This window comes from Sceloporus occidentalis, unplaced genomic scaffold (assembly GCF_023333645.1).
Source record: "Sceloporus occidentalis isolate IW3139 unplaced genomic scaffold, rSceOcc1.0.p SCAF_1, whole genome shotgun sequence".
Taxonomy (NCBI): Eukaryota; Metazoa; Chordata; class Lepidosauria; order Squamata; family Phrynosomatidae; genus Sceloporus; species Sceloporus occidentalis.
In genome coordinates, this window is record NW_028316981.1 from 130,320,234 (window position 1) to 130,347,682 (window position 27,449).

At 41.4% G+C, this 27,449-nt stretch overlaps 1 protein-coding gene across 3 annotated transcripts in view; it reads left to right on the forward strand.

Annotated features, from left to right (window-relative positions):
• QRICH2 (glutamine rich 2) overlaps positions 1-27,449 on the forward strand; it is a 65,220-nt gene that overhangs the window by 11,906 nt on the left and 25,865 nt on the right. For 2 of the 3 annotated variants that reach the window (XM_089535346.1, XM_089535355.1), the window contains exons 3-11: positions 895-966; positions 2,591-2,704; positions 8,069-9,566; positions 13,445-13,539; positions 15,534-15,637; positions 19,407-19,521; positions 21,004-21,258; positions 25,196-25,318; positions 26,788-26,862. In XM_089535346.1, the coding sequence (XP_089391472.1) occupies positions 895-966; positions 2,591-2,704; positions 8,069-9,566; positions 13,445-13,539; positions 15,534-15,637; positions 19,407-19,521; positions 21,004-21,258; positions 25,196-25,318; positions 26,788-26,862 (2,451 nt within the window). The remainder of the gene's footprint in view (positions 1-894; positions 967-2,590; positions 2,705-8,068; positions 9,567-13,444; positions 13,540-15,533; positions 15,638-19,406; positions 19,522-21,003; positions 21,259-25,195; positions 25,319-26,787; positions 26,863-27,449) is intronic. The other variant, XM_089535363.1, reaches the window with a different exon arrangement.

Sequence of the window (27,449 nt, forward strand, 5' to 3'; positions counted from 1 at the left end):
GAAATGTTACTTCATTCATCATATGGGTTTTAAACTATTAAATACTATATGAAATCTGTGTGCATTTTTATGGCTAAAACAATTGGTGGAAATGGGAGAAAAAAAATATTGTTTTGAGATAGTACCCCACTAGGGTTTTGTTTTGTTTTGTTTGTTTGTTTTTTGTTTTTTGATCCCATTTCAGAAGAGACATTCCTTCCTGTGTCAAATGAGGGAAAGATGAATGTTTCTTTTAGGAAATGTGTCTGCCTCCTGTGGATTTGAAATAATATATGTGAAAAATAATGAACACACAAGCACATATCAGCTGCCAAGGTAATTCGAGGCCACTCTTTCATCAATCAAAAGATTATTAATCAGTTCAGTTAAATGATTAAATATCGGGACTGTACATAATCTTAACATAATTCTACAGGTGATTAGAAATCCAAAGGAGTGATAAGTTGGTCCTCCTGCCAACTCACATACCCCTAATGAGGAAGAAAAACAATAGGGTAAGATTGTCCATGGAGCTCACCACCTGTATTCTAAAAGTGTGGAGAAATAAGCCTATTTTTTACTAAACTCTTGCAAGTAAGTTTAGAACCTGTTTATGCTCGCATCTTATCCCTGATCGGTCAGGGCAAAGGGGGAATCTTAACTTCAGCCAGTGTGATGTACTGGTTAGAATACCGGGCTGGAATTTGAGAGTTTCTGGTTCACAACCTCACAGGTGCATGAAACACAGTCAACAACATTGGACCAGTCACTCTGTCAGCCTGATTTGTCTCATGGGGTTGTTGCTGAGAGAGAAAATGGGCAAGAGGAGCTATGTACACCACCCTGAGCTAACTAGAGGAAAGACAGGCCATAAATGTAACAAATACATACATACATATGTCTTTCATTTCACAGATAGACCCCCAAGAGATGGACAATCGACTTAAAACTTGTTTAAGTGACCAGCATAGTATGGATCAGGATCTGGTAAGTTTCTTCACTGTTCCTCCAGAGGAACAAATAGACTCTTGATAGCAAGGAACAAAATTGTTCTGTTTATATTAGTTTGTAGGGCCCACCTGCATAGTGATTTTGCAGCAGAACTTGAAGGACATGGTCAGTGGACTATCTGATTAGCAGCCAGCCAGCCAGCACCAGAAGTGCCTAGTCTCACTTCAGTCCCTGTCATAGCTTGGATATGTCATTTTTAAAAAGTAACATGTCCCATTATTTGTTGCCCATATTGTTTGGTGCTTTGCTATTTTGTGTTATCTCAGCTGCAGAAAAATAACCCATTTTGTTGTTGTGACTTTATAATCTTTAATTATGTAAGGGGGATGGAACATCTGTTCCTTTCTATTTTAACTCCAAAATAAGCTTTTTCCACCATTCCGAGCAGCTTGAGACCAAGGGCCCTTTCACATCACACCATTATAGCACTATGATTCCACTTTCACTGCCATGGCTCCATCCTGTGGGATTCTGGGATTGACACTTTGGGGAAAGCCCATTGGAATCCTCAACCAGAGAATTCTTCTCTGTTGCCTCTGACCAAACTACAAACTACAAGATTCCACAGGATGGAGCCATGACAGGTGAAGCAGAATAAGAGTGCTAGAAAGGGCTCTGTCTTTCCTCCTGCTCGGAACACTGTCCGTTAAGTATAGAAGGCTCACAACTTCTTGGTGCATCCCATTGAATAGCAACTCTGGATACTACAGAAAGTGTCAGAAAGTGTGGGTGGCTGCCTCCCATAGTTTTTTGTTGTTCTATTGTGGTTGGAGAAAAAAGAGAGGGAGTCTCATGCTGCTGTGAGTGGCACAGGACACTCATTTTCAAGTAAAAATAGACTAGAATAGAACACTTCCCTTTGGCATTTGACATAAATAATAACTCATAACAGAACTTGTATTTTAAAAATAACTTTTGGAGAGTTCATTCTGCTACTGTTGAAAAATAAAGCCATTACATGTCATTACATGGAAGACTAGCAGTAACAATGTTAACTTTTAAATGCATTACCCCAGGCTCTCCATAGCAAGGAAACTGCATGCCCCAAAGCGCCTATAGTACTTTATACAGGAACAGTATGGGATATGCAGTTTCCCTGTTGTGGAGAAATGATTTCACTCATTACCACCTGTGTGTGTGTTCTACCACCTTTTGCTTATGCACCAGATTCATAGTATAGGAAACTGCTGTACAGTGGGCTATTCAGTACCAACCAATATCCCAGCACATATGTGATGTGTGTGGTAGACTGCATAGAGCAAGCTTGTTCATTTGCCCAACAAGTCCTTTCTACACTTGCCTCAAAATGGAAATTTTGTCCCACCAGAAGATTTTGTTTATTTCTTTGATACTTTACAATTGACTATTCTGGGTGAATTTGATAGGAGTTGCAGGTCAAACAGCTGTTGAACTAAAGGTTCCTCACCACTGGGTTAAAAAACTCTCAAAGAATTCTCCAAATATTGGCCAGGGTATTTCTTGCCTACTTCAGCATCAAGTCTTCCTACTGAACAATGAATAAAGGTGAGAGCAGTGTTCTCAATGTTGCTAAGTGTGGTGAAGAAATTGTGACCTTATTAATGTTTTTGTTTCTCTTTAGAAAGACATAGAGAGGAGGCTAAGCCAGTTTCCTTCCCCAGAGGAAATGAGCAACATGGTGCGCTGGGAGGTTCTTGAGGATGTCCTTGTGAAAGGCAAGAGGAGTCCAACCCCTGTAAGTCTGGTTTCTTGGAACCAATGAGGATAACCAGGAAACAGCTCTCTATATAGTATTTTTGTTTAGTTCTTAGTATTGTGTTACTTTCCTGTGCTACATGTATTCCATGTAGCTCACAATAAACATTAACTTATCCAACTATATCACTAAAAGTGTATGTGTGCAAACACACACATGTATGTGCATGCATGTGTAATAAAAGATTTGATGGTCAGAGGGGTACTAGGGAGACTCCACTTCAAGTTCACATTTGATCATGAAGTTGATTGGATGACCTTTCCCCAATCACTTTAACTCATCCAGACCTATTTCACAGGGTTATTGTGAGGATATAAAAATAGGGAGGAAGAGGAGCTTTCATACCACCTTGAGTTACTTGGAAGAAAGGTGAAATGTAAATGTAACAAATACCAGGATGAGGCACACACACGTGTATGTTGTCTCTTGTGCTATAGTTTAATATATTTATTTTGTATGAAAAATGTTATAAATATGCAGCCAGTGTACTGTGCAGCACATTCTGTCCTCTTAGTTTGACTAGTGTTAAGTGGGTGGGGCTGTCATTTCAGGATTTTTCTAAGTAGAATTAGAAGTTGTTGATCAGCTCATTTATTTCATTTAGCTGCCACACATCGGTATGTGTTTGCCCTGCAGTTTATAAAACTAAGAATAAAATACAATATTAAAATACAATACAGTGATTAATGCACAACAAAAGCAATAAATGCAGCCTGAACAAATGCATTCTAAAAATGCAGCCTTTCCTTCTCTCAGTAGAAATGTGAGGAAAGATTAGCAGTGGTGACCTTAAAACCAAAAGTGTAACAGTATAAGGTCTAGATTAACATGGAGGCCTTCTCTTGGCACTGAAACAATGATAAAGTGTCAAGTGAGCCTCCTGGGGAACGCTGTTCCAGAGGCAGAGTACCACTGCCTTTTGTATGCAGTAAGCACAGAACGATGACGATGACGACGATGATGATGCATTGCTGCAGACCTGGGGAATGTGCAACCCTTGACCTGTTGTTGGACTTGCCCCAGTCAGCCTGGCTAGTGGTGAAGAATGCTGGCAATGGTAGTTCAACCATATTTGGAATAATGAAGGTTTCCCACACTTAAACAAATGAGTGGGTCATATTGACTTTTTTGGCCCAGGGATGCCCTAATATGTCTTTTACTTTTTATAATATTTAAATTTCCCCTCAAGGCTGATATTACTTTGTTCTGTCTTTATATCAGTTTGTGAGCATATGTTTTAAAGTTTGCACAAATATTCATGTGCCTTTTAGTGTGCAATTTTCTTTAAAATATGCACCTTGGAAGCATTTTTCTGTAACATGTTTATTTTTTTTCTATGTAAATATCAATAATATATTTGTTTTCTACACAATTTGTTTGGCAATGTGTACATTTTTATTAGGGGAATTCTACTACGAGTATTCCTTGCCTAAGAAAACCCTATGAAACTCATGGGGTCTCCATAAGACAACAGATGACTTGAAGGCATACATGCATTGTACAGTGGGCTCTAGGTTATCTGCTGAGCTTTGGTTCCAGTGCCGCCCTGCCTCCCACATACCAAAATCCATGGATGCTCAAGTCCCATTAAAAACAGTGACATAGTAAAATGTTATCCCTTACATAAAATGGTAAAATCAAGGATTGCATTTTGGAATTTATATATTTTAAAAATATTTTCAAGCCAAGGATGGTTGAATCCATGGATAACAAATCTGTGGATAGGGAGGGCCAACTGTATACTGTAATTCAGAAAATGTGGGGGGAGGGGGGGATGAACTAAAGGATGATTGCTTTGAAGTTGCATATTAGTTTAGAAAATGCAAAGTAGTTTGTATTAAATGAGAACCAAACAACTTTTGCCTCGCTCCCATTTCTGGACCTTCTTGCTGTGTACTTTGCCACCCAACAGGGATATAATCACCATCTTGCCAGAATGTTTAATAATTATTCACAGGACGTGATTCATGTTGCCGATGCACAGCAAAGATGGCTGCTAGAATTTCAAGCCTAGGATCCATGAACTTAGAATAAATGAAAGTGCCCCTCAGTATGTGCAGAGTATAAAGAACATAACGACTGACCAGTCTCTTGTCAAGGATGAGTACCGATATGTTGAAGAGGAACTCATATCTTGAGAAGAGCGTGGAAGTAACATGTGGTAATGTAATGGGATATTTGCTAGGATAACAACATTTTCAATGGAATTAGTTTCAAAAAGTAAAAAAAAATCTAGTAATATCATTAATGTATTCAAATTATAACATGCTTTTTCTAAAATGATGGTTTTGAGGGGCTTATTTGTAGAGAAATTGTTGGTCATATCATTATTTTTGAGAGTATTTTTCTTCTTAAAATTAATTAAAATGCAACTCAAAAGTGAAAAATTACAAAAGTTATACTAAAGAATTACTTTTTAAGTAATGATTAATGACAGCATATCACTCTAGGAAAGTAGCAATTATCAAATTATTTTTTCAAAGTAACATGCCACGCTGTGGTTCTGAGTGTATTTGATCACCACAACCTGACACATGGTTTTATACCTTCCTTGATGAGGAAAGTCATGAGTTTGTGTTGTTGTTTTCAAATATTTCAAAACATAGATTCGGAACAAGCAATTGAAGATACCTCAGGGCTTCCCTTTTGGACCAAGAGGACTGCTTTGTACATCCAAAAGACACACATTTTAGCATCATCCTAAATTTCATAAATGTCCCTGTTCTGTAGCCAAAAGGCAACTAGTGCCCCTTGAGGCTAATTAAAGTAAAACTTGCAACTAAATTGAAACCCCATTTAGCCATGGAAATCCACTGGGTGACCTTGGGCAAGTCACTCACTCTCAGCCTCAGAGGAAGGCAAAGACCCCCCCCACCACCTTGAACAAATCTTGCCAGGAAAACCACATGGTAGGTCCACCTTAGAGTTGCCATAAGTCAGAAATGGCTTGAAGATACACAACAACAACTGCAAAGTTAAGTGCCCACCAAGCCACCATTTGGCTCTGCAGCCAGGCTTTTGCAAAATATAAATGTTGTTATAAACTGGTACAATAGTATAATTTCATCCCTATGGGTCACCTGTGGGTATACAGAATCCAGTTTTGAAAAACCACCACTGTATCCTTAGAATTAGCCTTAGTTTCTTTAGACTTTTTATTGATTAGTTTGAGCCTTTGGGCCATGTTTTGTTGCTTTCAACCCAGCTGTATTTTTTTAGCTCTGATCTGCCTCACGGTGTATCATAGAATTCACCAAACAGTAAATGGGAATATTGAGGAGTCAGAACAATGACAGAAATCTATGTCTTCCAAGTACCCAATTACTTCAGTCTTGTATTTAAGTACTAGTCTGGTAGTCATGGGTAACCAGGAGATTCTGGCAGGCCCATATACAGAGTCCCATCTTGGTAAGTGAGCAGGTGACACAGGAGATCTGGAATTTGTCCCTCTTCTACATGCAGTATGGAATCCACTCCTTTTCTGTCTCTCAGCAGACTAGATTCCCCCAGCCTTTACTCTTACCATGCAATTGCCTTGTCTCCTTCAAGAGGTCTAGACATCATTTTTCACTTGTAACTTCCCTGTGATTTCCCACTGCTTCTTCTCACATCCTACTTTTCAGGAAAAGACAGAGCCATGCCTTGTGCTGGAGATCTGGGCTAGGAGCCCTTCTCCTCAAACCATCCTTTGAGTTATAAATCAGATTTCTGGAGTGGGGGTTGGGGTTCCTCCCCCCCCCCCCCCCCCGCTTTCCTAATAGTGCAGGGATGGAGACAGCTGCAGCTGATCAGTAGTTTTTTAATTGAGAGTCTCTGTCAAAAGAAGTTGTGTAGCCAAGTTTAATGTGTGAACCTCCTATACTGTATTTCTACATGACTTTTGTTCAGATCATGGACGTTGAAGGCTGGGGTACCAGAAGATAATTGGCCAGGGATTTTAAGTATTTGGGCTACAAGAGAGAGCAAAATGTAGTCTTTTTCCAAAGGGAGGAGTCAGGCTCATGTCACTGAGCCCTCGAATCTTTTTTCAGTGCCCAAAGGTATGGGAAATAAGATAGTTTGTCTCTGAGGATGTGTAGATTGTCCTCTTCTCACAACTGAGGAACTGCACATATCCCCTTACTTCTGTCATGGGTAAGAGTTAAGCATGCAGCTCTATGAATTACAGTTGTCTCTTTGTATATACGGGGGATCCATTCCAGATGGCCCCATGGATAAGAAAAAATGAGGGACCTCAAGTCCTGTTGTTTCCTGTTGCCACACGATGTGCGCACAACTCCATTAACAACAACCGAGGCTTGCCATTTGCAGAAGGAAGCTCAAATCCATAGATGGTAAGCCCATGGCTAACAAGAGCCCACTGTATATTGTCCAGTATGTTGTCTACTCCTAAACTGTTAGTGGTTTGTGAGGATTTTTAGAGTGATGTTAAGGACACCTTTTTCATCGCAAACAAAGATACATGTAAAACTGAAATGGGCAAAACCACCTTTTAAAAACCAAATCTACTTTGATTCTCATGACTTTTCCAGTTGAATTTGTACAGATGTGGCCAATAAAAATAAATCTTTTAAAAACATCTATAAATTTATGTGTATATTTTATTTTATTTTATTTTAATATAGTGGTTGTGAATATATTTAAGAGAATTTTTACTCTTCCTCATTCTTGTATAATTTTTGTTTTACCTTTTTTCCAAGTTGCTCAGAAGAGCTGTAGAGCTTTTCATGCTCCTGTCCTTTAGCCTCACAACACTTTTAAGATAAGTTAGACACAAAGAATGTAACTGGTCTGGTAAGTTCTGTGGTCCAGCAGCAACTTTGAACCTGGGCCTCCTTGCTCAAACTCCAGCACTTTATCACTTCCTTCATGCTGGCTTCTGATATTGCAGAAGCATGAAAGGATCATAATGTTGCCTTTATTGTTTTGTGCCTTCAAGTCATTTCTGTCTTATGGTGACCCTAAGATGACCCTATCATGGGTTTCTGGGAGGCTGAGAGCATATGACTCACCCAGGGTCACCCAGCAGGTTTCCATGGCCAAGTGGGGAATTGAATCCTGATCTCCAGAGTGCAGTCCCACACTCAAACCACAACACCACATTGGTTCTCAATATAATGTTGCCTATTCTATGTGAAATAGCTGACATTCTCAGAGAGTGTGGGCTGTACTATATGTGAGAGGCCTGTGGTAATTCCCCTGACCCAAGCAGTGACTGGCTGAAGATTGTTTATTAGTACTGAATGTTTACCTCTTAACTTCCTTGTGCCTAACCCTTTTCCTTGTGAATTCATCTGGTTCATTTTCTGCCACTGAACCCATTTCCCTTCTGTTTATTTCTAGGAGACAAGTCCAGTCTTGCGTTCTCCAACTGGTTCTACCTCCTCTCCAGAAGGCAGAACCCCTGGATCTCCAGGAACCCAGCCTGGGACTTACAGAAGAGAAGGAGCCCCAGGTGTTCAAGCTGCCTTACCAGGGGCTCCAGGAGCCCCGCCTGGCATTGCTGGGGCCCAACCAGGAGCAGGTTATCCTGGGGGCCAGCCAGGAGCAGTTCCTGGGCCTCAGCCAGGTTATCCTGGAGCTCCAGGGGCTCAAGCATTTTATCCTGCAGCCCAACCAGGAGTTCCTGGAGCCCAGGCACCATTTCCAGGAGGTCAAACTGCAGGTCCTGGGGTCCAGCCAGGGTCCTATCCAGGAGCACCTGGAGCTCAAGCACCTTATCCTGGGGCTCCCGGGGCTCAGCCTGGAGCTCCCGGGGCTCAGCCTGGAGCTCCTGGCACACAAGCAGCTTATGCTGCTCCTGGGCCTTATCCTGGAGCTCCTGGAGCCCAACCAGCCTATCCTGGAGCACCTGGAGCCTATCCTCGGCCACCTGGAGCCTATCCTGGAGCTCCAGGAGGTTATGCAGTTTATCCTGGGGCACCCGGACCTTATCCTGGGGCACCTGGGGTATATCCTGGAGCTCCAGGTGGCCAAACAGCTTATCCTGGGGCACCTGGAGCCTATCCTGGAGTGCCTGGGGCTTATCCTGGGGCCCAGACAGCATATCCTGGGGCTCCTGGAGCTCAAGCAGTATATCCTGGAGCACCTGGCATTTATCCTGGGGCCCAAGCAGCCTATCCCGGGGCTCAGCCTGGAGGCCCTGGAGCCCAAGCTGCCTATCCTGGAGCCCAGCCTGGAGCCCCTGGGGCACAAGCAACCTATCCTGGGACCCAGCCTGGAGCTCCTGGAGCCCAGCCAGATGCTCCTGGAGCTCAGCCAGGTGCGCCTGGAGCTGAGTCTGCCTATCCTGGAGCTCCTGGAGTTCCGCCTGGAGAACATGGGGTTGGGCCTTCCTATCCTGGAGGTCCTGGGATTGAACCAGGTGCTCCTGGAGCCCAAGAAGTATATCCTGGAGATGAAGCTGGAGTTTTTGGGGTACAGTCTGAATTTCCTGTCCTAACTGCCATTTATCCCGGAGCTGAGCCTGGACCTCCAGGTGTCCAACCTGGATATTTTGGTCAGCCTGCCATTTCCTGGCCCTACCCTCCTGTATATCAGCCTGGTGAACCTGGAGCATCGCCTGCAACAGGCCAACTTGCCGTACCACCTGGCCCCACTCTTGGTATCACACCCCCAACATCCCCAATATTGCCTTCAACAACTCCCGTGCAATATCCTGAGTCTCCCTCTGGAACTACTTTGGCTCCGCCCCGCTACGCTGAGACAGTGGATGCTCTGCGCTCCCTTGCACAGCTGACTGAACTCTATTATGCTCTAAGAGACCAGATCAACATGCTGGATCAGTATAAGTGTGGTCATGCAGATCTCCGCAGGTTGCAAGACTTCCTCACAGATGCAGGTAGGAATTGTGGGAGTACAAGCATAGCTTGAAGATAATAATTTTTTGAACTCCACCTCTCATAATCCTTCAGGCAACATGTTGCTGGCTGGAGGATTTGGGGATCTGCATACTCTGCCCTCCCACCAAAGGAGCATTTCCAAGCTCTCTCACATAATATTTTTTTCTATATTTTTTCAAGTTTCACAAATATCCTAACCTATTTGAGCAGATTTTCAGAGCTGGCTAGCATTTGTTTGTTTTCTGCATTGATGGCTACCAGTTTGGAGGAGAGGGGGGAACCTGATAACCCAAACATTTTGGAGTGTTACACTTGGAAATCAATCATTTAAAAAATAATTTCTTTCTTCCTCTTTATCTTGGGCTCTTCTAGATTGGTCTAAAGAAGTGTGATTTTTCAAGATATTGCTGCTTGGGTTTTGTGCTTTGTCACATCTGTCTCCACTTGTTCCATTCTTTTTGGGGGCTGTTTGTACCAAATTCTTAGATCTTCACTGGGGCTTCCTTGAAGGTTTTCTAAAACCTGGACAGAGTTTGTTGAGGTGCTCCTATGGTTTGAAGGAAAAATGTTACCCCTCAAATTAAAAAAAAAAAATTAGAATCAGATAGCTATAATGCAAAAGTGCAGTTTGATGCACCGATGTACTGTAATCTTTTAAAAAATTAAAAAGAGTGGAGAATACCTTTCTGTTTCAATACGTGTTGGAAAGCCATCGGAGAGTGAGAATGAAATGTTGCATCTGGTGCCAGCAGTTGCCAAAACATAATCTTGGAAAACAGAAGCATCATTTGGATATTTTAAAAAACCTACGCTCTGCAGCAACAAATACAAGAACCTCCTGACACATTTGCCTGTCTTTAGGAGCCCCCTCCCTGCCTCTATGTATCTCTCTCACACACGCCAACTCTGGGCATCAGATTTTATGGCCGCGTTCCCACTATGATTTAAAGCGAATTGCTGATTGGGTTATATGACCATTGTTCCCTTTTGAAACCAGTTCCAATACTACTATGATTGGTTTCAACCATGGTGAAGCAAGGCAAACACACACACAAAAATCTCTCTTTCCTGACACTAGTTCTTTGGCAGTTCTTTTGAAAAGAATTGATTCGTTCAACAAGTGGGAATGACGGATCTTAATTGCATAATTCTGGAGGGGAAGGACTAATGGCAGAGGGGTGTTTACCATCCCTCCTCAGTTTTTGGTAGATCCACCATCCCCCCGCACTGCTTTTGTGCTTGTAGGGTGACCTATGGGTGCATGTTGTTTTTAAAAATAAAATTGATAGAATATTTGATTCATTGATCTTGCAGTTACTTACAATCAGTGAGGCAAGTAGTTGCAAAACCAATCAATCAAATTTTGTCATTTTTTTTAATTGATAGAAGATTTGATTCATTGGTTTTGCAACTACTTACAATTACCCAGGCGATCCGATGGCCACTCATAGTGAGGGAAGTAGTTGCATGAATTTTATATCAGTTTGTTTAAAAAAAAATAGTTCCCAAGCTGGGCTGCCTGGGCTGTCACTCACGTCACTGATCATAGAATCATAGAATCGTAGAGTTGGAAGAGACCACTAGGGCCATCCAGTCCAACCCCCTGCCATGCAGGAAATCCAATTCAAAGCATCCCTGACAGATGGCCATCCAGCCTCTGTTTAAAGACCTCCAAGGAAGGAGACTCTATCACCCTCCGAGGGAGTGCATTCCACTGTCGAACAGCCCTTACTGTCAGGAAGTTCCTCCTAATGTTCAGGTGGAATCTCTTTTCCTGCAGCTTGCATCCATTGTTCCGGGTCCTGTTCTCTGGAGCAGCAGAGAACAAGCTTGCTCCCTCTTCAATATGACATCCTTTCAAATATTTAAACAGGGCTATCATATCACCTCTTAACCTTCTTTTCTCCAGGCTAAACATCCCCAGCTCCCTAAGTCGTTCCTCATAGGGCATGGTTTCCAGACCCTTCACCATTTTTGTCGCCCTCCTTTGGACACGCTCCAGTTTCTCAATGTCCTTTCTGAATTGTGGTGCCCAGAACTGGACACAATATTCTAGGTGGGGCCTGACCAGAGCAGAATACAGTGGCACTATTACTTCTCTTGATCTAGACACTATACTTCTATTGATGCAGCCTAAAATAGCATTGGCCTTTTTAGCTGCCGCATCACACTGTTCACTCATGTTCAACTTGTGGTCTACTTGGACTCCTAGATCCCTTTCACACGTAGTTTCATTCAGCCAGGTGTCACCCATCCTATATTTGTGCATTTTATTTTTCCGCCCTAAGTGCAATACCTTACATTTCTCTGTGTTGAATTTCATTTTGTTAGCTTTGGCCCAGCTTTCTAGTCTATTCAGGTCATTTTGAATCTTGATCCTGTCCTCTGGGGTATTAGCTGTTCCCCCTAATTTGGTGTCATCTGCAAAATTGACAAGTATGCTCCCAATTCTGTCATCCAGGTCATTGATAAAGATGTTGAATAGCACTGGGCCCAGGACAGAGCCCTGTGGGACCCCACTGGTCACTTCTCTCCAGGATGAAAAGGAGCCATTGTTGAGCACCCTTTGGGTTCGGCCGGTCAACCAATTACAGATCCATTTAACAGTTCCTTTGTCTAGCCCACATTTTACAAGCTTGTTTGCAAGAATGTCATGGGAAACCTTGTCAAAGGCCTTACTGAAATCAAGATATACTATATCCACAGCATTCCCTTCATCTACCAAGCTGGTAATTTTATCAAAGAAAGAGATCAGGTTTGTCTGGCATGACTTGTTTCTCTGAAACCCATGTTGACTTTTTGTGATTATGGCATTGCCTTCTAGATGTTCACAGACTCTCTGTTTAATGATCTGCTCCAGAATCTTTCCTGGTATTGATGTCAGACTAACTGGACGATAATTGTTGGGATCCTCTTTTTTCCCCTTTTTGAAGATGGGGACAACGTTTGCCCTCCTCCAGTCAGCTGGGATCTCTCCTGTTCTCCAGGAGTTTTCAAAGATTATTGCCAATGGCTCCGATATTACATTTGCCAGTTCTTTTAATACCCTTGGATGGAGTTCATCTGGTCCCGGAGACTTAAATTCATTTAGATTAATAAGGTGTTCCTCTACTATCTCTTTACTTATTCTGTGCTGAAATTCCCCTATTCTGTCCTCTGCTCCATTATCCTCAGGTTGAGCACCCTTTGCCTTTTCTGAGAAGACTGAGGCAAAGAAGGTGTTGAGTAATTCTGCCTTTTCTCTGTCTTCTGTTAGCATTTTGCCATCTTCTCCACGCAGTGACCCTACCGTTTCCTTCTTCTTCCTTTTGCTGCGAACATATCCAAAAAAGCCCTTTTTATTGTTCTTAACCTCTCTAACCTCTCTGATGACGCACAAATGATTGACATGTATTTTGAAGTGGCGCAAAGTAGTGGGGACGACAATCGTGCCAAAAATAAGCGATTAAAGGAGATAATGAAAAGATCCACTTTCATAGTGGGAACAACAAACTTTTTGGAATCAATTTACTAACACAGAGCACAAGCAAATTGCAAACTGGTTTAAATGTAAGTGGGAATGAGCCCCAGGTTTTCAAAACAGCACTGCTTGTGCCTGAGAGTGAGGCTTGGGAGAAGCCCAGGGTTTCCAGAAGTACAAAAATGCTTTGTGGGGGGAGCTGTAAGTGGGGAGAGGGAAGTATGAAACCTTGAAAATATCAGGACTTCGTACACTCAGTGGGAATGGAATGGCATGGCACAGGGTGTCATGGAAAGGTGAATGGTTGGAACCCTGAACAGGGGGACACCATGTCCCACATTTTGTTACATATCCCATTTGAATATCCTAAAAGCACACTTGGTCTATTGATAAATCTATTTTCTTATTCCTGGATAGTTTATAAGAATATTGCCGTCATCCCACCTGACCTTCCAGAAAAGCTTGCTGCAATCAAGTCCATGCAAGAAGATATGAAAACTGAGAAAGAGAAGGTGAGGGACAGCATGCTTGCTGATTGGTTATAGTCAGGATTTCTCAAAAGGAATTTACACAAACCCAGAAGTACCAAGTGGAAGCCATTCTCTTTCTCTTGGCTAAATTTCTCTTGGCTAAATTTTGTATATGTATTTCTGATGGCTAAATTTTTGTATGCTTTGCTACAGCATTTTCAGTCATTTCTTTTTTTCTCCACAGATATTAATAATTTTTAAATTCTTGGATAAGGATAACGTTAATTCTCAGATCTAAGTAAAAGTAGTGAGATTGTCTTAGTGTAAAGAACTTCTACTGCAACTTCCACCTGTTATCTAAATGAGTTGGAGATAAGATTAAAGCTACAGTACCTAGGACAAGCACATATGTTTTAGTTACTGCAGTCTTATATTAATATTCCCTGTATGCTTCGAACTATTCATGGATCTGACTGATATTCTTTTAGACGTGATGCATTTTGTTTTACGACCATCCATTTTTTTCATTTTCCAGTCATTTCTGTATTTATTTTTATATTCATTCTCTTTCTGCCCAAGCCATTCCATCCAAAAGGCTCCCTCAAACGAAATGCCAACAAATCTTGGTCATCTTCTTCCACCTTTTCCTTTTTCCACATCCCTCATTTCTCCATCCCTCCCCCAAATGTGTTCCTTCCATCCTTTTTAGGATCAGAGAAAGGTATGGCAGAAGAGCCATCAGGTTTACCACATATTTATTCTTGGAAAGGTCCATCTATTTTGCACTGCTATGGCTTGATGCTTTGGTTTGACTTAAACCCAGAGTGTGGGTCTGGAAGTGGTGAGGACAACAGAACAGCAAGATGTTGGGTAAATGGATAGGAACTGGTTATTTTGAGGGACTGATGAAATTAAACCACATTTTGAGAAGCCCAGGATGCTCATCCTCACTCTAGAACCATGTTCAGCTCTGGATTGGTATAAGTGAAAGTACAGATAGATCTCAGTTAACAAAGTAGATGTTTATAAACACCGGGCAGCCAGAGGAACGCCAGCAAATAGCATGACTCTGTTTTCATACTGTGTGACCTACAAGGATGACGATTTATTGTGGCCTGCAAAAATAAAGGTTAATAATAATAATAATAATAATAATAATAATAATAATAATGTAATCCTGGGCATTGCTTGTTTAACAGAAAATTTGGTACCAGAGGCAGAAATAACATTGAAAAATAGGGAAAGGTTCCCAGACCCTCTACAAAAGAATAGCAGATTAATATGTTTCCGCAAACTTTTTTCAAAACTAGCTATATGCATGTTTGAAATGAAACAACCAAGTCAGGCAAGTCTTGCACGGATAAACAAAAACATCTGAACCTCCTTTAAAGCATTTTTCAAAATGCATTCACGGATGGCTTTTTCTTTCACCAGCCTCTATTTATCTTATTTCCACTTTGGAGGCCAGACTTACAGATCTATCTTTTCTTTAATACTGGGGTAGCTGGTGAAGCAGGCTTATCTGCTTTTTCCTTTTCTCACAGTTTTGTTGTTTGCACATGTTCATTAAGGATTTTGTAGGCAGGTGCTATTTATTACCTTTCTTGTTGTTGACAACATAAACAGCTGCAGTAGGATCAGCTTGAGTAGAGTCTGGCTCTTTCACATTTTCTTGCCTTTTTTTACTGCAGACATGCTGCTGCAACCCAGCACTGAGAGTCTATGTTTCTCTATCCCTGCTTCAGTATCAGTGCTGATGCTGCTAAAAAATCTTCCAGCTAGACAGGACAATGAGGAGAAAGGAGGCTGGACAGCCATAAAAATACTTCCTAAAAAGAGTTCTTTGTCAGAGGCTTTATTAACTGACATGCGCCTGTACTGCTCAGGATGTACTCCACAGAACAAAGTAGTCATTACTATTTTCAGCAAGTAGGGGGTGGCCACTTTTCTTCTAAGGAATTCCATATTGGAAAGTTTGTGTTCTTTCACCAAAGACAAAAATGATTTTTTAAGTTTTTCTCTAATTATGGTTCTAGTTAAGGAAGATTCAAGATGTATTTGAAGGAGAACTAGCAGGACAAGACGCAGAGGAGAAAGTGGAGGGAGCTGGTCAGATCAACATGCAGATAGGTTATCTCAGGTAAACAAAATCCAGCAACATGACTATACATGACTAGACTATAGAAAGCCACTAATGGGCAAATTCCACACCAATTTAATTAGTGGATACATAGGTTTGTAGTGGCAGGTCCTTTCAAAACCAATACTGCAAGCATTTTTTGAAATTCTTATGCTTGTTGTGTGAGGGAAAGCCATGATCTTGCTTCAACAGGTCCAAATAAGACATTGTAAATCCCAGATGTACTAGTTACTTGTAATTAATTCCTTTTTAAAAATAATAATTGAGGTAATGTGTCACAGTACAATTATTATTTGGTGAAGTATAATGTCTCTCCTTTTGCTGTGGAACTCAACATTTTAGTTATTACTACAGGATTTGACCTCACTAAATTGTAGAGGAGAAATTTCACCTGGTTCGAGTTCTGGCTCATGCTGTGCAAAATGTCGGGGGTGCTTTGATTGTGAGTTCCTGCATGGCAGGGAGGTTGGACTGGATGGCCCTTGTGATCTCTTCCAATTCTATGATTCTAATGCTGCTGCCTTGTGTTCATTGAGCTGGCAGTGAGGTTGATGGGACAGTGGGTTTTCACAGGCCAGCAGATTGTAGGATTCAGGATTTTTACAAATAACTAAAAGACATCAATATTAGTTATATTCAAGAAATTGAAAAGTAAAAAATTGCTTTTTGAAAAATATAATTATAGCAGTAACAAATGGGACCTGCCAGCACTTTTTAACTAAAATTAGCTACAGTTTGTTTTAAAAATAAGTTTCTAACTTCTGGTCTAACCTATGTGTTAAGGAGAAGTACCAAGATAGTAAATGAATCTGTAAGACACTTTGAGAGAAGTGTTACTGTTTGTTTGTATTTCTACAAGGTTTTCTGATGAAAAAAGGATTGACATGATGTTTTATCAATCATTCATATTTTTGACATGTCCTTGTTTTTAGTTTTTTTAAATAAAGAAAATCATCCAGCAATTAAAATAACTGGTGTATACACTTGGTGTATCAAATGCACCCACTATTTATCAAGTACTGACATTTTGTTTCATATTTATTTATTTATTTATTTATTTATTTATTTATTTATTTAGTGTATTTATACCCCACTCTTCAGCTACAAAGACTCCCAGACCAGCTTACAGATTGTTAATTTGACAATTTGTTTTAAACACTGGTGACATTTTCTGAAGAGGTAGTCAGAAGAAAGATCAAACCTAGTGTTGCCCTTTCAGAATCAGCTAGCCTGGGCCGTGCCACAATACACAATTATAGGGCTATAATTTCACTTTAAATGCCATGACTGTATCTTGTGGAATCCTGGGGCTTTTAATTTTGTCAGGAGCTTTTGGCTGAGGATTTTAAATGTCCTCCTGGAATCTGTGAGTCCCAGGGTTCCATAAGATGTTGTCCTGGAAGCTAAAATGGAATCATAGTGCCATAATAGTGTATTATGAAAAGGCCCCTGAAATAAAAAAAAATGGCAAGGGTCATCTTGGTGCAGTTCAGCCCTCATACTGATAATTTTGCTTCAGCAGTTTCTCTGTAACTTTGCTATATTTGGGGCACAATTTATAGATTTGTTTTTATATTTAAATATTTTATGTTGTTCAATGTAACTATTCTCACATTGTGTAAGATAAATATAATTTGAGTGTGTTGAAATAGGTTTGAAAGAATTGTCAAAGGCCTGAGAAGGTAAAGGCCCTTAAACAGTAACATCTTACAAGGCAGGACTGGGATGCCTGCTTTGACTCAAGGACCAGGTAGTCACCTAGTAAACTTCTTGTAGGCTTCATGCCAGCAACAGGCATTAGAACCCACTGCAATGCATCAATCATCCACCTGAGGAGTGGAGACGGTCTGGTTTTCATTCACTTGATTGTATGCTGTGCAACAAGATTTAAAACTCCATCTAGTGCACCACCTTGGAGATGAAGTTCATTTGCAGGTGGTGGGTAGGTGAGGATATGACTTAGGAGAGTATTGTAGAGAGAACTAAAGAGCCCTGCTGCACATATTTGCCCCATAAGTAAGAGGCTTCCCTTCCCTTAAGGTCTTCCACCTGAGAAGAAAATGTCTGCATGAAGAGGGAGGCCTAGACAGTATATTAAGATAGAAGCTCATGGCCGGAACTGAAGCCTGACTGAAATTAGTGGTGGAGTGCATTTTCTAGTGAAAGAAACACTGGAAGGTCTTAGGGGCTCTACAGACTGCCCCTTTTTGCGCCAGATCAGGGCCACGGCAACCTCACACTGCTCCAATGTGGCCTTCCAAGGGTTCAAAAAAGAGTCGAAAAAAGCAATTACCTTTTGTGCTCTCCAAAGGGTACCATAGCTGCGGCAGTGTGGCTGTATGGCACCCCTTTGGCGTTGCGTCATCTGGACGCTGAGCTGGAGGTGCACCATGATGCCGCATGCCATCTGGAGTGGCATGTGGTATCAGGACGCCCTGGGGGGCGCAGTCGGGCGTGCGTCGTTAGGACACTACACCCCAACTCTGCCCCCAGGCCGGTCTTTCAGGCCAGTCTGTAAAGGCCCTTCATGGTGCTATTTTCCTAGTTATACATCCTATACTGTATATACAGTACTGAGGCCCCAAGTACATGATATGGGAAAATTTGTGGATATTATCTGAGGAGTTGAAATGCAGGGCAAAGCATTTGCTGTAATAAACAGGTGAAAGAGCAAAGACAAAGATGGTCATTTGAGCACCACGTAGCTAAAAAAGATGATTGATCTAAGTCCTGTTTGGGTTCTCACCTGAATCTGTGTAGGGTTAAAACTGGGATAGGGATGTGTCTGTGGATAAGAGCTGCCTCCCTGTTGCTGAGCACCCAGAAGCAAGTTAGACTTCAATGTGTTAACTGCAAAAATAGTTGCATTTGGTTGAATACAGTTCTAGAGTGACCGCAACTAAGAACCCTAATAAGATTAGGTTCTCACTCATGGGAACTTTGGCCTGGTACAGATGGGCCTTTAAAGCGCCCTCGTCATGTGCGAGGGTTGCCTGGTGGGTGGAGTGCCCACATGCCCCGCAACCCTAGCACGTGATGAGGGCGTAACAATGGTGGTGCCCTGTTTACATGGGCGCCGCCATTGTTATGTAAGTGTGCACTCATTATGCCACCGCTATGGCAGAAAAAGGACCTGCTTTTTGCAGGTCCTTTTTCCGCCGGTGGGAAGCCGCGCGGTTTGTCTGCTGCGTTTTCCCCCCGGCGGAAAACTAGGCGCCGGCAGACCGCCCTTTTTGGGCAGTCTGTACCAGGCCTGTGTATCCATAATCAGCCTTAAGTGGGGTTTTAATCAGAGGAGCACTATAATTGCCAAATATGGTTACAGAGCCCCCGTTAGACCTTTATGTTCAACATAAATGTTTTATCTATCTCAGCATAGGACCTTGCTGGTATTCTGTCTTCCTCACATGGTCTTGCCATTTCTGGAGAAAGTGGCTGGAAGCTGAATTGCTGGGATGGTTTCATATACCTTGGGGAATTTTGCATTGCCATGAATTATGTTGCTCAACAAATAAGGCTAAGCAAACATCTAGTTTATATAGGGAAAGCCTGGAAAGCTGGGGAAATGCCTGATTCTGGCACTTGCTCGGCCAGGGTTTCAGTAAGGTTTATCAGTTTCCCTCATAACTGTATTTGGGGTATGTGTGCATGTATGATGGTTTGCTGTAATGGACAATAGATACACACTCATGCATATAAATATACTGTAGAATGACTTTTGTTTTCCTATTGGACTTTTGTTTTCTCTGTTGCTGGCTTTGTGGAACAGAGCAACAGTGCAGGACATAGAGAAAGAGCTCAAAGAGCTGAGAAACAAGCAGGATGCAGGGAAGGCCACGCTGGAGCAGTCTGTGACCGACACTGCCATTTACCTCCAGGAACAGGTCAGCAAGTGACATCAGGATGAGAAATGGTAATGTAGTTTCCCTGGGTTCTGAATACCTTTTTGAGTTCCAGATCTTTTTGGAATCTTTTCCCGTTATGAGGAGACCGTGGACATACCTGTCAGACAAGGAGATGAGTAGCATAAACCGGTCCAATGCAAGGCCTGGTAATTGCAGTAACTTGCAAGATCAGTTATTCGAGTTCTTCCTCAACTTCCTAAATTTGATATTTACCTTGCAGTTAGCCAGGGATTAAAAAAATCATCATCACCATCACCACCTTTATTTGTATCCCATTTCCCTCAAAAACTGGTACTCAAGATGGCTTACAATGAAAGCATATACAATACAACAATTGTTATATTCCTTATATTCCTTTCCCGGCAGGGTGCAACATGTTAAGATACAAAACACAATTTAAAAGAAAACACATAAAACCAACAGTTAAAATACAGTACTATTACCTTTTACCTGTACACTGCTATGATCTTGAAAAAGGAATAGCGGTATATAAAAATAAAGTATTATTAGTATTATTATTATAAAACCATTAAAGTACATTCATATGAGTACATTCTTTAAAATATACAAATTAAAAAGTCATGTTTTAAAACTGACTGTGTATAAGCCTGCTGGAGGAGATGTATCTTTAATGTCATTTTAAATGCCATCCGCGTTTTCAGCAGGCCATTCCATAGTCTTGGGGCAGCAGACAAAAATGTTCTCTGGGAAACAGTTTAGTCCTGGCCAGCGGGAGCAAACATTTCTCAGAGGACCTGAGCATACAGGGTGGATTGTACAGGAGAAAGTGATCCTGTAGGTAACCTGATCTCAAACCACATAGAGCTTTAAAGGCAATACAGCTAAAACCTACATAAGGTTTACAGTAATATGTAATTAAACTGGCCATAACACAGAAAACAATTTAATGTATACCATTACAAAGAATTAAAGAAAAAACAAAAAACAGTACAGCTGTTTTCCTGAGCTGCTCTCTCTCAGCTGTACTGTGTGAAATTTCTAGAGAAGGTTCCTAAAACTCCTGCTCAACCCCCCAAAAACATCGCCATTCATGACACATGAGGCAACATAGTGTTGCCCTCCCCTTTGCACATGGTGTATGTTCAGGCCCTATCTGGGAATTGCTAGATAAAGGTTGTTGTCACATTGCTCCCACACTATGCTGTCCTGACAAAAAATGCCCTTCTGAAGCTCTTGTTGGCCCTATGGGCTGTAGAGGTAGGTGAAAATATCCCAATGACACTAATGGAAGCTTTCCTTCTGCAACTAATAGCAACTTTAGTGACAGATGTGATGAGGCAGACACTAGCTGAATTATTTGGGGAGTTGCAGTCTAACACAAAACAAAAAAAGGAACTTTTCTAAATTCAGTTCGAAAGGGCTTTAGAAATAAGACAACTTTTTACTGTTCCAGCTCCTCCTAAAGCCAAACTCTTTCTCTCCCTTTCTTGCTGCCCACAGTTAGACAAGCTTAGATCTGTCATAGAGAATATGATGGCTTCTTCGTCCACCTTGCTGTCTATGAGCATGCCACCCACCCCGGAGCCTGGGCTGGCAGCTCAGGTCCAGCAGGGCACATGCGCTGCTTGCAGCTTAGATGTCAGTGAGAAGGTTAGCCAGCTTTTCAAGCGCTATGAGCAGCTGCAGGACTCTATCAACAACTTCATGTTGAGACAGGCAGAAGGCAAACTGGCCAAGAGACCCAAGCACCGCCAGGTAAGGCCTGGGCCAACAATGTAGCTTGGTTGACCTGAAAAAGTTTGTAGAGTATATGTGCGCATACAGGATGGAGTGGGATGGAAGGTGGCAGGAGGATGTGGTGAGGATTGGGGCCTGATATATGAGTGAGGCTTGAAAATGGCTGCTTTGGGACTGTAGCAGAGCAATTTAGCTCTTTATTGCCTGCACTGAATGGCACTAGCTCTTCAAGATTTCAGAAGCTTTCACACTCCATTTGGACATGGTGGGGATTGAACCTGTGACTTGTGGTATGAAAACCGTATGTTTGTGCCATTTTGGATGCTGCATGAAAGTCCCCACCCTCTTCCCAATAAAATTTGGGATCTTCAAGGGAATGGGCACAAGTCATTTTACTGTTGACAAAAGAGGGATATTACTTTCTGTTGTGTATGAGGTGATCTGGGGTTCCCCTCTCTTTTGAATACTTCAAAAGGCTTATGTTTTGTAATGAGGTTACCAGTGGCTCTGAGACAAGTGCTGAGTTGGTAACTTTTGTTGCCAGAAGCCTTGTGAGGAATAAAAGTTCATGGAACATGCAGCCTGAACGTGCCCTTTTAAGCTTCAAAATGTGATGGAAACCCCCAAAACACACCTTGTAAATCACAGTGGACCAGACATTCAAGCCAGCCCTACTCTGGCCCCTTGGAGATTGTTTTGGAAGGAAAGTTTCCAGTTTTTGTAAGAGTACTGAGCCATCTTTGTTGAATCAGAAGCTCTTGGCCACCAGTTCAGCTTTTCTCTGTCCCTTGTTCCTTGCCAGATTGCTGCTATCTGGTTTTCCACTTTTATATTGCTCCAGTGGGATTTTTTAGCAATCTAGTGGTATGAAGTGATACAGCTTCAGTCCTGTAATTGCACTGAATTAATGCAAGCATACCTAAAGAAACTGATCTTAGAAGTTAAACCTACCTAGTGAAGGACAGAGCTAGGAATGCCCGTCTTAACTTTCTGGCTCTACATTTGTTCATTTCCTTGTTTTGACTTGCTTTTTTATCCTTGATTTAAAATAGATGAAGGAATTGTGGCAGTTGCTTTCTTTCTTTCTCAGTAGTTGAGCCTCTGTGTACATTCTTGATACTTGTTTCTGTTTTTCTGTTGACAAGATACAGTGTCTGATTCTTATGGTCAAACTCTTATTCCCCCCCCCCCCCGGGTTATAGGTTTCCACAAACAAGTGCCCTCTAGAAATGTTGAAATACAATTCCTATAATCTCCTGGCCCATCGTGCTTTCTAGCAGGTTGTGGGAGTTGTTACTCAAAACATCTGCAGGACACTAGATAGCAAAAGGATACTATGTACCTTCGTTATTAAAATAAATTGAGATTGTTCCTAAAACTGGAGAGATTATTTATAGATAAAAATGATAGGTATATCTTTTTGTGATTCTCTTTCATCAGATGACAGGTTTTTATTCTTTGCTGTTTTCTGTAATAAAGTGCCAATATTTGCTATCTCTTTGCACATTGAAATGGCATTGTACTGGCGTGTAGGAACAGAAAAGAAACACTGGACATCAACAACACTTGGGAATGGAAATTACCCATGGATTCCACTTAGAGAGGAGGAACATGTAAAGAGAGAATTCATAGGTGTTTGCTCCTAACTGCAAACTGCAGAAGAATATATACAAAACTTCTTAATGCTCTAGCTCTGGTTGCACATCAATAAAAATTAGATTTCACTAATGTATAAAGAAATCCATCTGAATTTAGGCATAAACTAGAAAACTGCTCCTAAACAAAGTATATGGCAGATACAAGGCAATAGTGATAGAAGTGTATTGTTACTTGAGTAAGTGGTTTATTAATTTGATACTGGAGCCTTTGAATGTTGCTGATCCCATGTTGCTGAATACGTGCTTTCACCTTTGTGGAAAGGAGCAGATTATGTGGCTTTTGGACTCAGTATTCTACCAGAGAGGACCAGCATGGTGTAGTGCTGTAAACATTAGACTATGATTCTACAGGGTTAGAATCCCTGTTAGGCCATGGAAAGTCACTGGGTGACCTTGAGCAATTCACACTCTCTGAGCCTCAGGAGAAGGAAAAGCAAAGCCCCTCTGAACAAATTTTGCCAAGAACACTCAGTGATATGGCTTTAGCATTGCCATATGTTAGAAACAACTTGAAGGCACACAATAATATATCATTTTCATAGGAAAGACTTAAGAGGTTAGTCCCCACCTATATGACTTAGTCTTTAAAATTCACCAACCAAACAGCACAAACCGTCAGCTCCCCTGAGGTCAGGATAATGTTTAAAGGCCTTTCTTATGAAGAATGGAACTATTGTTACCTTGTTGAAACCAGGCTTCCCCAACCCAGCGTCCTCCATATATAGAATCATAAAATCGTAGAGTTGGAAGAGACTGAAAGGGCCATCCAGTTCAACCCCCTGCCATGCAGGAAATCCAAATCAAAGCATCCCCAACTGATGGCCATCCAGCCTCTGCTTAAAGACCTCCAAAGAATGAGATTCCATTACACTCCGAGGGAGTCTGTTCCATTGTCGAACAGCCCTTAATGTCAGGAAGTTCCTCCTAATGTTAAGGTGAAATCTCTTTTCCTGCAGCTTGCATCCATTGTTCCGGGTCCTGTTCTCTGGAGCAGCAGAAAACAAGTTTGCTCCCTCCTCAATATGACAACCCTTCAGATATTTAAACAGGGCTATCATATCACCTCTTAATCTTCTTTTCTCCAGGCTAAACATCCCCAGCTCCCTAAGTTGTTCCTCTTAGGACATGGTTTCCAGACCCTTCACCATTTTAGTCGCCCTCCTTTGGACACCTTCCAGTTTCTCAATGTCCTTTTTGAATTGTGGTGCCCAGAACTGGACACAATATTCTAGGTGGGGCCTGACCAGAGCAGAATATAGTGGCACTATTACTTCTCTTGATCTAGACACTATACTTTAATTGATGCAGCCTAAAATTGCATTGGCCTTTTTAGCTGCTGCATCACACTGTTGACTCGTATTCAATTTGTGGTCTAGTTGGACTCCTAGATCCCTTTCACACGTAGTCTCGTTCAGCCAGGTGTCCCCCACCCTATATCTGTGCATTTCATTTTTCTGCCCTAAGTGCAGTACCTTACATTTCTCCGTGTTGAATTTCATTTTATTAGCTTTGGCTCAGCTTTCTAGTCTATTCAGGTTGTTTTGAATTTTGATCCTGTCCTCTGGAGTATTAGCTATTCCTCCTAATCTGGTGTCATCATCAGCAAATTTGATAAGTATGCCCCAATTCTGTCATCCAAGTCATTGATAAAGATGTTGAATAACACTGGCCCCAGGACAGAGCCCTGTGGGACCCCACTGGTCACTTCTCTCCAGGATGAAAAGGAGCCATTGTTGAGCACCCTTTGGCTTTGGCCAGTCAACCAATTACAGTTACCTTGTCTAACCCACATTTTACAAGCTTGTTTACAAGAATATAATGGGAAACCTTGTCAAAAGCCTTACTGAAATCAAGATATACTATATCCACAGCATTCTCTTCATCTACCAAGCTGGTAATTTTATCAAAGAAAGATATCAGATTTCTCTGGCATGACTTGTTTCTCTGAAACCCATGTTGACTTTTTGTGATTATGGCATTGCTTTCTAGATGTTCACAGACTCTCTGTTTAATTTAATATGTTGGATTGCAAGCCCCATTATTCTCATATTTCTGATTGGTCTGCCTGATATGGTCTCCAGGAATGCAAATTCACCAGGAGTTTCTCACCGAGTGATGTTGATGACTGCAGTACACTAGCAAGTCCTTTGCTGATTTGTTTTGGGGGCAGTGTCCTGGTTTGTTCTGAAAGGATTGTTGTGCCTTCCTTCATTCTATAATAAGAGCATATCTGGGGGATTGATAGGGCCACTACTGTTTAGTACTGGTTTTAATTAGCCTATTGTCTTCACAATCAGGATGAGGAGATGCTCAGCCACATCCAAAATACCATCCTGCAAGTACAGGAAGACTGTGAGAAGCTGAACGCCACTACAGGCAACCTCATAGAAGACCATCGCCAAAAGCAGAAGGAGATCAGTGTAGGTGGTCTTGGGGCAGGGTTAGTGAGTGGTGGGGCCCAAGGAAAGTGGGCACTGCTGGATACCACCAGAAGTGTGCCAGATTGTACTGCTAAAAACTAACAGCAAAATAAGGAGCAGAAGAACTGCAGTTATGAGTTACTGTTCAAACAGTGAATAACAGCAATAGATCATTCCCAGCTATTTCAGGGAATAGTGGCAATGGATTATCTTATAAAAATAACTTTCCAAATTCAGGCTTGCTAGTTGATTTCTTCAGTAGAGAATGGTATTGAAAGTATGGGGAAACATTTGTGCCCTTTCCAGAGCTCACCCCTTATAGGTGAAGAAGCTTTAGAATACGCCATCAGATGGCTTACAGACAGGACAGCATAGGTATAAAACTGAAAAGTGGGATGTACTATTAAGATTTGAAGCACCCTGACAATTTTGCAACTTTGGAAAAACAACTTTATTTTTCCTTACAGACACCATGATTTCGACCTAATCATAACTAAAATTAGCCATTTGGGGTTGCCAAGGACTCTGGCACACTGGGCCGTCTCAGCAATTGGGCTTTAAAAAAAACAGCACAGACTCCCCAACAGTTGAGTCAATCAGTATAAAACCCTAGGTTCTTAACACTTGATGGCAGTAAAGCCTCGTACACATTTGTACATTCCTGGTGCAGCCAGTTGCAAAAGAGAAGACCAACTCCTGTGCCTTTGAGAGTTATATGGAGGATAGAATTTCACCAGAAATTAATTTAATTCCCTCTTCTGTACAGTTAGTATCAGTAGGTGGACAAATCAGTATATTCTAGTTTCATACCTAATCTAGAGTAGGGAAAAAATGGTATCTTGGGACTTCCAACCCCCAGACCTCACTGTCTACATTGACTGTTGAGAACTGTAGTACAGAAGTGTTATATTGCAAGGAGAAGCTGATGGTGAAAAATACTTTTATTTCCTCCTCCATTTTATTTTTAACTCTTACATGTACTTCAGTTCATTTAATCAGGTCTGTTTGGGCCATAAAAGTTTATGTCTCATGAAATTTGTTAATGTCACAAGACTCTGATTTGTTGGTTAGTTTGCTACAGTAGATTAGCATGACTAGCCCCCTTTAAGAATTCAGGCAATAATGTAGCAGCTTAGCTTGTGCAAATGATATTTATTTAATAAACAGGCAACTCATTACACAAGCCCACAGTCCATTAGTAGTAATAAAATGAGATGAAAAACACAATCTTGAAGAAATCAATCTGGAAGGGGTGAAAGAGTCAATCTGAAAGGGGTGTGTATTTGGCAAGATCTGAGCCCAGGGAGACATTGGGGAGCAGGTGCTTCTGTTTGCTTGGGAGAAACTTGGAGAGGAAGGAAAAGGAGATGGTCGTGGAAGAGGAAGGGAGGTAGTGGGTGTTACAGGAATTTGAGCCAATGTTTTAAGTAGCAACGTTTGATCCCTTTTGCATTCTGTACTTTTTAAAGCTGTTGTTCAAGTCCCTGGAAAAGCTGGAGCATGAAAAAGCAGACAAAGATCACCTAGTGATGGAAATCGATGTGGTAAGGAGTTGGACTTGATAACACACTGTGGATTATACTTGTCAAACCATGGTCAGATGTGTCTGTGTAAGCAGTATTTTCAGAGGGTGCAAACTTGAGGAGTTGATACAGACATGAAATGCATCTGTACCCATTCTTAATATCTCTGATGTTTGGGGGCCAGCAAGGTTCCCCACCCCACCACACCCCAAGTGCGCTGGGAATGGGAATCATATTTGTGCCCACTGACTGCAACTGTTGCTTTATACTGTTTTTAAGCTAGTTGATTTGAATTGTCTCTTAAATTTTTATTGTAGAGTTTTTTAAATGGGCTTATTTGTGAGCCACCTTGGCTCCCTTTCTGGGAGAAAGGCAGCATGGGAATGAAATGAAATGAAATAAATAATATAAATAAATAATAATAATATAAATAAATAAAACAAATGTTCAATAATAAATAATTTATCCATGGACCAGCAGACAGCAGTTCACAGACTGGCACTAATCCTTATTTTCAGGGGATGTCTTTATTTTTATTAAGTATGATACAACAGTCTACATTTATTCAAATATAATTAAGTTGTCATCTTCTGAAACATTGTCATAAC